Source organism: Solanum pennellii, chromosome 7, assembly GCF_001406875.1.
Source record: "Solanum pennellii chromosome 7, SPENNV200".
Classification (NCBI taxonomy): Eukaryota; Viridiplantae; Streptophyta; class Magnoliopsida; order Solanales; family Solanaceae; genus Solanum; species Solanum pennellii.
In genome coordinates this window covers 76,339,546-76,351,022 of record NC_028643.1, presented here as the reverse complement: position 1 = coordinate 76,351,022, position 11,477 = coordinate 76,339,546, and the positions used below count along the sequence as shown (strand labels likewise).

The following is an 11,477-nucleotide window of genomic DNA, read 5'->3' as shown; positions in this document are numbered from 1 at the left end:
ATTAAAAATAATTCAAACTCTATTTTAATTTTTTTCATTTAGATTTGAAAAGTCAGTTTAGACATTGTTTGTTTATAAAAAAACTCTACTTTTCACGAATTTGACTAGTGAAAATATTTAAATTTTTAATTTTTAATTTTCTATGAGAAATCATTGAATTTTCTTGAACTTTTTAAGTCTACCACCTAATTTATTCTTCTTCTTTTTCAACTAATCCTATCAACAATTAATTTAGTAATATTATTATCCACTTGCCCCAATATAAACTTTTATAATATAATAAAAGAAAAAAATATATAGATGAAAAAGATAAGGTTGGCTTCACCAATCATTATAATGACAAAATTCTATATCGATATTTTATCGATTATTTTTTATCTTTGTGGAATTAAGATAACAAAAAATTTAAGTCTCTTATATAATATTATAAATTTATAATAATAAAATTATTAAAATCTACGGAATAATGTCAAGTCAAAAAGATAACAATAACAAAAACAAGAAAAAAACTTCCTATAATACAAGAGTATATATAAATTGACAGTTATCGTATAAAAATAGAAAAATAATTTTTGATAAAATATCAATTCAACTAATACATTGAGAATAATTTTGAAAAGGAAATATGAAATAAAAGTAACAATAATGTGAAGTGCTATGATTTATGAGAAACGATACATAATGGAAAGAACTGTATAAATAATAAAAATTAATGTGATAACTAAAATATAATAAAAAATAATTAATTGAAGAATAAAAAAATTACGACGAAATAGTGCAAAATTAATGTTAGAAATCTCTAAATTTGTTGGTTTTTTTCCCTCTGTGTTATTTTTCTATTGAAATCATTAAATCACTCATAATTTGTTTCTTTTAAACACTGTTGACTGATGTTGAACCAGATTTTATGCGGGGTATTGATAGAAGATACATATATTGGTCCAGAACTCGTTAGTCCAATTGATAGTGAAACTTTCGAGAATAATTGAGTTTTACTTCAAGTCATTTGAACACATTAGAAAACAAATGAGACTAACACATATTGTCTTTATTCCATCAATTAAAATCATTACAATGTGAACAAAATTGAAGGCATTTACAATAGAAAAAACCGATCAAAATCAGTCAACAGTTTTTAAAAGGAACAAATTATGTATGGTTTAATGATTCAATAAAAAAATAATGTAGTTAAGATACCTCAAGGAAAAACCCCAATAAATTTAGAGATATCTATTTATGATTTTGACCTTAACGTTAAATCAGAAAGATACTAATCATAATTTTTTTTTTAAAAAGAAAAACATATAATGACATTTTCTCTCCAATGATTAAGAAGAAGAAAAATACATTAAAAGTACTAATTAAATACTGAGATTGTGCTTTAGTACCACACGGTTGCCACTTTCCTCTACTTTTACATGCTCATAAGTAGATTTTGAATTTTAGTATTTTAAAATTGTTAATTATCAATTTATAATATAATTCCTCTTTTTTAATTTATCTCTCTTATTCCGACTTGATTCGTCATATAACAAACAATTTTTCAATTTTATAGTATTAAAATTAAATTTTTTATTTTCGTGAGAGGAAGAGAATATATATATATGAATTATTTGTATAAGAATGGATGTATATATGAGTCACTTTTACAACAGTTCTAAATAACAAAATTAAGGACTAAGAAGTATTTCAAATAATTTATTCTTTTTTAAATACGTCGTGTGAAAAGTTTACTTATGAAGTTAAAATAAAGATTTTAAAAAAAGAAATGCATTTTTTTTCATATTCTGCAAATTTAAAATAAGAAAGGCATTTTCCCAGTCCTTGAAGAATAATTCAAGATTAAAAGCTTTAATAAATACACACACTGAAAATCATATGTTTCTAAAGTATTTTTCCAATCAAATGTTGACTTGATCAACTTTTATTGTTCCTTTCGTTTATATAGTTATATATTAGTGTTTTTTTTTTTACATATTTTTTAAGAAAATCATAAATTTTTTGAACTATTTTTTTTATCTCTCTCTTTGAAAAATTATAATACTTTATTTAAGAAGAAACTAAGTTAATCTTACTTTAAGAATATTTATTTGTAATAATATTGACAATTAATATGAGACGGAGTAACTTACAAATTACAAGTAGTTGAATCAATAAATTGGATTTAATAATTCAACATGACACACACAAACATAAAGTCAACTCAATTAAATTTAATATTGTACAAGAAAAGATTGAATTATTCCATAAACTCAAATCAAATTACAAGAATTCTCAATCTAGTTATTGAAGACTTCTTGAGAAACAACAATAATAATAATCTTTTGTATCTTTAGTTAAAAGTTTCAGATGAATATAGTCACATTTGATATTTTTCATTCATAAAATAACAATGATAATTATTTTTTATATCTTTAATTAAAAATTTCAGACGAATATAATCACATTTGATATTTTTCATTCATGAGATAAAAAATTTAAACGCGAATTTAAATTAAAAAAAGAAAGTAGAGGAGAGAGGAAGAGTATACAAGCCTTGTATGCAAATCGAAATTCTAAGTAATCTTCTAATTAATGGAAATTATAATTAGCACATGCGATATTAAGAGCACAAGTATTTAGCTCCTTTCTTCGATGTATATAATTTTATACCACAAGTGGTCATTAATATATTATAACAAAACTTTACAAGAAAATATTCCATGAACTTTATGACGATCAAATTGTTTTTATACTTTTAGAATTTCAACTTCTTTATCAAATAAAGTTGATTTCGAAATATTATATTATGCTCATGTCCAATAAAGTTTTATTCACCCAATATTATTGAAATTGGATATGAGCATGCTTAAACCTTTTTGACACAATTGCCTAGTAAGCATTTCACTATTTTATTCCCCAAAAAGTTTTTTTCCCTTTTTGGTTAATTAAGGATACTGTTAAAGGTGAATTTAGGATTTAAAAACAACATATAAAATTCGAACGTAGTCCCCTCACCTCAGATGTGTGCAACATTTAAACCAATACAGCTAAATAGTTTTAGTGTCTTTATATGTCTAATAAGATATATGTCTATCTCAAATCATATATATACATAATTTTTCAATTTAATGGATGTATGTGTATCCTCACGGTACACATGGGTCCGCCTCTGACTCCAAGTGGAAAGATAGAGTCATTACAAAATACTTGATTTGTATATCAAAAATAGATACATTTCATTTTACTTATCCATTTTAGCAAATCAAAAGAGTTGTATTATTTAAAAAGGGTGCTTCGTACTCTACTCTTCTTACTAAATAACCAAATAAAATACTAATAATCAAATTTAAAATTCCAAAAGATCATAAATAAAATTAATATAAGTCAAAGTAATATAAGACTTTGGAAATAGTTGACTACAATTGGGGCCAATTTGGAGTCAATAACAGTGAGTTAGGTACTACACTAAAGGTAGTACCATGAAACAACAAATAAATTCATAAATTGGAACAATTGTTGAATTCCTTGAAGACTTTATATAAAATAAAATCAGGTCTTTTCCAACACTTAAAAAAGATGGTAATTATATAGAATAATATAAGGTTTTTTCCAGCACTTAAAAAAGATGTTAAGACAAGGCATATCTTTTAATAAATAAAAAGTATCAATACCTTTTTTTTTTGTCAACAAAAATTAAAAGCAATTGATGGAGAAGGCCCATCACCAAAAGTGTAATCCCCATCACAAAGCTTTTCTGATAAAAGTGCAGTTCAAATTTCCACAGAAGAAGTCAACCATGCGTGTTATTAGCATTTACAACAAGTTCATTACACCTAATTGTATTTGTAATTAAATGATGCACATTTTTTTCAAGCCACAAGCCAATAATCCACACACAAATCATACAATTCAGTGGCATGATGCTGTTGATGGAACTGTTCTTTAAAAATAAAAAATTAAATGATACTTCACATCGATTGTATTCTTCCCCAAGTAAAAGGCGAAATAAGAGAAACTTATAAGGTCACGAATCAATCACCCCAAATTAATTGTTACACAAAACTTTAGACTTTTTTGTCATTACCTGAAGATAAATTGTATTTAAACTAACAACACAATACAATACGATAATTAACAACCACCGAAACAAAGTTGTAAGTGCAGAGTGATTAGCAAAGTTTATTATATTACAAGTTTACAACCATCATATAGCAAAGTGTATATGATGCTAAAGACGGAACATAGCGGCAAAAAAGTTAAATACTTAGAAAATCATCTCCTTTGCTAGCTCTAATGTTTCCTTGTGCCCAATAAACTTATCTGCAATGGCCAGTGCGAACTCCATGGTAGTTCCTGGTCCTCTGCTGGTAACGAGATTTCCATCTACCACCACCCTGTTTTCTGCTTCACTTGGATCGGAAAGTTTGTTGCACAAGGCTGGAAAGGCAGTAGCCTTTTTACCCTGGATAGCAGACCAGAAATAAAGCAGTCAAATGCATAAATAGTGTAATGCAAAGCATGCTATGCTGCAAGACTTGGAACAACAGGCCCCTTGTATATTTAATAATGTAATACTGTTACTTTTTTAAACCTATTAAGATGAACCAATATAGCCTAGCTCATCAAGGTTAAGGCCAATCAAGACCTTTAAGTCGTGGCTTTTTTTTATCCTGATAAACCAAGGTAATGTACAAATTACAGTACTTGAGGTAATATTCACTAGCTTTAAAATAGTTTTAACTTTTAAAATCGAAGAGCATGACTATGAGTATGTCTCTTACCTTGAGAAGCCCATGGGGCTCTAGGACTAGAGCTGGAGATGCACACATTGCTCCATATGGTTTGCTTGATTCCCTCTGCTTCTTCAGCATGTCAACCAACTTTTCTGATTTGGCAAATGTTTCGGCACCACCTAGACCGCCCTGCATATTCATATATTACAGTAAGACAAGAACTTCAAGGAGCTTTAGAAGCAAAGTTTCAGAGGATTGCACTCACTGGTAGGACAATGAGATCGTAAGACTGTTTAGCAGCTTCATCAAGGAGCACATCTGCTACTAGTTTAACTTTTCTGGAAGCAACAATCTCCAATTTATCTTCCATAGATGCCACAACTACTTGAGCGTTTGCTCGCCGAAGTACATCAATAATAATAGTAGCTTCCATTTCCTCAGAACCATTTGCAATAGGTACAAGAATCTGTCAAACAAAATATTAAGAACTTAGTATCTTTTTGACAAGTTATGAACTTGCATATTAACATGGTGGTGATTCAGCTCCAAAACTCGAAAGAACATTTCATAACATACTATAAGTACAACATATTGCTGTTACTTCATAAGCTAAACATTCTACCTAGACATGGACACTGCTATTACTTCCAAAGGTAAAAAGACATCTATCAATGATGGTTTGCATAAAACTTTGCTAACCCTGTACTCTGGGGACGTGGTTATACATGGATGTGCATAGAATACCTCATCTTTTGCTTTTTGAGCATATATATTATGACTCACGAAGTTCTCCTACAACATTTTCCAGCTCAACAATGTATGTATCAACATACACATACTTAAAAAAAATGTATCAACATACACATGAGAGTAGAAGATCTTAATATATGCAAAATCCAAGTGGATCACTTGTAGAGAAATGATTAACACATTAAGTACATAAATGATTGTGTAGAGAAACTGACAGAGCTGCAACCCTCAGCCACAATCTTACCCGTGGCTTACTCGTGAGGGTCCAATTTACTGAATTAAGCTCCGCAAATGCAAATTCTTCACTGTGATTTGGGCACATCACCTGAATAAGAATAATCCCAAAATTTCAGAAATAAATGGCAAAGCAAAATCATATGGCAATTTCAACAACATGATCCAGTAAATCCAAAAAGAAGTGATGAACTATCATGTTTTGTTGGACATATTTGACGAAGAAGACAAGAAGGAAATATTTCAGGTTACATTACACGGGCAATCCATCTCTTTTAATTGTTACATGTATAAAATGAAGTTTGAGTTTGACAACTCAGCTTTATTCTTAGATTTAGTATTTTTGCATTATTTAAGCATCCTCATTTATAGTATCATCACTGAGTGTATTATAAACTCTATGATGATCATAGAATATCTAGTTTTCTCTAGCTCTTATTTTTTTCATGCTTGTTAATTAATAGAGGTTCGTTACTAAGATTAGTAAGGTAAGGTCTAGCCCCCCCTTGCTTGTACATTTCTCTTTGAGATCTTTTTTCTCTTTATTAATAAAACAAGCCCTAGGCACATTGCCTAGCGGATTTGCTTTAAAAAAAAATGGCACCGAGCAAATACCAGACCACCAGAACTGCAAAATGAAAACATCTGCAGGTCTCCGATACCAAAGTTAAAATGATTAAGAAAAAGCTTTGACAGAATATGGACTATGAACAAACATAAGATTCAATACCAGAAGAAGAACTAGCTAAGAACTGATTTCCACAACTGTACACATAAAAATAATCATCAGGACAAGATAATTCAGTGCACCAACTTGATGTATGATGAGAAAAGCTACGAGGCGACAATGTTGCATTCTGTATTTAGAAGTCAACAAAGGTGAGACCGGGCTCTGAGTTTCAACACTATTTGTCATAACCACTCGACTCTCCTCCAAAAGATCAGATCCTAAGAAGAAGAGATAGCGATTTTGCTACCCCAAACTTCGGCCAATTATGCACCAGTCGAACATACGCAGTTCCTCCAGCTACTTGTTCACATAACTATGACATAGAATAGAAACAACATTCTTTTCTTTTGCAGCATAGTAGGATACATTTTAACATTTCAGTTAGTTTATCTCCTCCAAAAATAGAATCATACATAGAAGAGACAGGAATATACTTTCTTGTTTCAGCCCATATATGTTAACATAAGACACAGATGCAAATTCAAGTCTTAAATATCCCAAATTTTAGGTCTACAACACCAAGTCCCACATCATGCCAATACATAGCTTCCACTTTTATGATAAAACGAAGAGATGAGATTGGAAATATACCAGTGGGCCAGAAACTTCATTAGCCTTCTCTTTTCCATACAACTCCTCAACCAACGCAACAGCATACTCGATGGATGTTGCCGGTCCACGACTTGTCACAACTTTTGCATCCTTTTGGACTCTTGACTCAACAGCAATGGCATGAGATGACAGTTCCTCCATATACGATGGATAACACGTTGCCTATCAAAGAACAATCGAAAAACACAATTCTAACTTTCAGTCCCTTCAAAAGAAAAAGAACATACTTGAATTTTAAGCAGGGAAAGAAATGAATGAGCTCACTTTCAGCCCCTTCAAAAGCCCCCATGATCCAAGTGCTACCGCAGGAGCAGCACATATTGCAGCATATAGCTTTCCATTTTCAGCTTGCTTTTTTACAATACTTTCCAAAATTTTGCAGTTCCCAAGGTTGGCTGCACCTGGTACCCCTCCCTGAAGAATGGTGAAAACATTATCCAAAAAAAGAATCATAACTACAGAAGCTATCGTCATGTGTCCCTGAATGAGACTTGACCAGTATCGAGAAACATTTAAGTATCATTCATCGTGTTGGCACAGGAAAAGGGACAGGACATGTAAGAAGAGATCCTTCTTGCAATATTCATCATTTCCAGTTACTAATCAATACAACTGTAAAGGATTTACTTGCTTTTCCAATACAAAGGTCTGGAATATCGACAAGAATTGCGTAGACATCCTCTTTTGCCTCTTATGCCCCCCAGCCTTAAGCACTTTGCTTCTTTTAGAATGTCCGTTTTAACCTCATCAAAAGTAACAAAGATGCAGTAATGCAAAACTGTCAACTCTTTAATTGCATTAACATTTTTCATCGGACACACACAACTATGGACATGATTAAATAATCATCATAGCATCTGCACTCTTACACGACTGATCGTAATAATCTTACAAAAACTAAATCATATAATAATGAACATACACTTTTATAATCATGAGTAGTTTATCCAGAATCCGTACTTCAAGTCTTCCACCAAAATATCAGGTAAATAAATCAACATACAAGCAATACGAGCAGGCTCAAACTAATGTCACATAAAACTGAGAGGATAGACTATAAATTACGCAGGTTTTAGCTATTCCAAATTCTACACCGGGAACTAAGCAAATAATTTAGAACAGATTAACCTCAATGTTTCAATTCAGCAAAGCCTAATAACAATAAACATACCGGAAGCGAAATAAGGTCAAACTCAGAATCTACACAATCCGTAATTAGAACATCAGCAACGATCTTAATTCCATACATTACTTCAATCTGAAGCTGATTCTCAACGGAAGCAACAGTAACCTCCGCACCAGCTCTCCGCAGTATATCTATCGGAACTATAGCCTCAATCGGCTCTGTTCCATTCGCAATCGGAACCAATACCTATATAACAAACAAATTTATACAGTAACCGTAAACAAATCTACAGTTAATGATCAAATTCTGAATCCGTCTACAACAGAGAAAAGTATAGATAATACGAACCTTCTTAGTAGCGGAAGCCATGGCTGAAACTGAAATTGAAGTTCCTCGAGAGAATTTTGTAGAGTTGGGATGAGTGGAGAGAGTGAAAAATGAGTGAATTTTGGGGGTTTTGTTGAGTTTTATAAAGGAAGGGAAAGGAGTAGTGAGGTGTCGCAATATTGGTGCTGCCATTTTTATAATACGTTTGAGCTAAAAAGAAGGATATAAATGGCTAATAAAAATTGGTCATGTGTTCCATGGATGCATTTTGTGGGTATAGTTTGTGAAATATCATTTCATAGTGTTACACATTGTGTGAGTGGTTGTTACATATGGAAAACGTTAGCGTTATCAGGTGGTTCGGTTTAATTTTAAAATTTATCAATTTGATTTATTGGTTATAAATACGTTAAATTGTTATAAAATTATTTAATCGTTAAGTTTTGAAATGAAAAAATTATTGGATATCACTTAGAAATTACAAGGTGACAATCGACAATTCAAATGAATCACGCAAATGAATTCACAAATTGCTTCTTTGCTTAGAAGCAAATACAACCAAATGTTTGAGACAACCATTAAGAAATAAAAGTATAAAACTGAACTATAAATCAAGAACTATATATAAAAATGATATAAATATATATATATATATAAATATATAAATATTTGATTCACTGTCATGTTATTGATTAAACCATTAAGAAAAAAGTCAAACCGTTAAGAACTAATAACAAAATCATTATATTGTCAATAATGGTAGAGCCAGAATTTCAAGTAAAAAGTGTCAAAATAAAAAGAAATTAAATTGTATATAAGTCGAGGAGTGTCAATATATAATATGTTACATAAAATATATTTTTTTGTCTAGCTATATAGTATATTTAGCAACGACCGACATCCCTCAGTTGTATGTGGCTCCACCACTAGTTATCAAAATCACAAAACTAATAATCCATTAGTCATAAATCAATACTTTTTTTCGATTTGAATTATCAATTTCGATTCAATGTTGACCAATCCTATTGACCTGAGTTATGGTACAGCAGTCAAACTGCTTCATCTTTAATTATAATTCGTTTAAATCTTTAATATACAAAAGTGATTCAAAAGTTAAAAGTTTAGACATAATATTCGTTTTCTTACATAATACTTATTTATATTAAAAATATTAAATATATATAAAATAAATCAAGAATTCAGAAATTATCTCTCTTTTTCTTAATTCAAAATTCACAAACTTAAAAATTTAGCTTATATAAAATCTATCATTACATTTGAATGAGAAACACCATCAACAACATACATATATTACAATATATTAGAGCTGTCAATATGGGCTAGCCCACTCCATCCGGGCTAATCCATACAGGCTTTGATATTTTACGGGTCAGGCCGGGCTAGCCCATTTTCGGTGTGGGCCAGAAAATGGTTGGCCCAGCCCACAAGTACGTAGGCTACAGGCTTGCCGGGCCAACTCACTTTTAAAAAATTTATATTTTTTTTTATAATTGTTAGATTAAATTATAAATTATAATTTAAAAATATTATCATAAATATCGACAAAACAATATTACATTATGTTAGGACTCATTTGTTTGCACTTAATGGGGTTTGAATCTTAATCATTCAGATTTGCCTCATTAAGTGTGTTTGTTTTTAACAACTGGATCTTAATTATTCAGATTCAATTCATTAAGTTCGTTTATTTTATTTTCTTATAAGCCTCTTAATGATCTGGATATATCTGAATGAATTAGATATGTAACGCACCCTTAACACTATTCAGACTAAAAAAAAAGACTCCAATCTTAATTCAACTATTACAACAACTCATAAAAGTTGTTTTCTTATTTAATTAATATTAATTAATGCTTACCATTATAATTTTCTTTATTCATATTAACTTAATATACATCTTTTACTTTCTAAATTAATCAATATATTTGAATTGATAAGCACTCCCATGATATAATATTTAGCACAGTTTCAAAAAATAAGAAAGTATTAGTTATTTGATCGATAACAATAATAAATTGCTATAATAAAATAAAATAAAATAAAATATTTTCCTAAACTATATATTTACTATTCTATATAAACCATTTTAAATTGCATTATATTAGATTTTCAAAGTATTTGAGTGCAAAAAATAGTCATATTAATGATGTAACATGATGTTGAGTTCTTAAAAGATAAATCATATTACCTTTTACGGGAAAAATGTTCAAAATATTATTTTATATGAAAAAAACTATTTTACTAACAAGGTTTTTATAATATTTTATTGATATAACGTTTAATTTCATATGTGCATTCAGATATTGAAAATAAACTGTCCCTATAATTTAGTGTTCAGATTCAGAGACAATATTTAATATTCAGATGTTTATTCAGATTTACACATCTAAATCTCAATGCACATCTTTATATTTAAATGTGTATTCAAATTCAGACGTCTTAATCTTAATGGAAACAAATGAGACATTGTCACTACTTGTTAATCAAATTCACAAATAAAATTATCTTTATAATATTTAGGGAAAATGCACCAGTACCCCCTAGACTATGACGGAAATCCCAAAGGCACACCTTACTAAGGTCGTATTACCCCCCTGAACTTATTTTTTTTTTTGTAATTTTGTGTACCTCTTTGGTTTAAATGGCATCCAAATATCTCTGACGTGCCTCAATTGCGTGGAGTCACATAGAGTGCCACATAAGACAAAAGGTGTACAAAATTACAAAAAAAAAAAGAAAAAGTTCAGGGGGTAATAGGACCTAAGTTTAGTTAAGGTGTGTCTCTGAGATTTTTGTCATAGTCTAGGGGTACTTGTGCATTTTCCTTAATATTTATTAAGTTTTTTTTCAGCTAAAAGTATAAATATCTAAATAGAAATATTAACCTAATTGTTTTGATTTTGGACTCTCTTTATTTTTAAATTTTAATATTATATTATATTTTAAAATTAATTTTTATTGG

At 29.8% G+C, this 11,477-nt stretch overlaps 1 protein-coding gene across 1 annotated transcript; it reads right to left on the bottom strand.

Moving 5' to 3' along the window:
* Nucleotides 1–4,031: 4,031 nt before the first annotated feature.
* Nucleotides 4,032–8,770, bottom strand: LOC107026292 (protein DJ-1 homolog B). The gene is made up of 8 exons (XM_015227201.2): nt 8,516–8,770; nt 8,213–8,413; nt 7,306–7,455; nt 7,021–7,203; nt 5,710–5,790; nt 4,981–5,181; nt 4,764–4,904; nt 4,032–4,444 (listed from the first exon to the last, which is right to left on the bottom strand). The coding sequence occupies exons 1-8, from the start codon at nt 8,684–8,686 to the stop codon at nt 4,247–4,249; spliced, it is 1,326 nt and encodes a 441-aa protein (XP_015082687.1). The 5' UTR covers nt 8,687–8,770; the 3' UTR covers nt 4,032–4,246.
* Nucleotides 8,771–11,477: the final 2,707 nt, after the last annotated feature.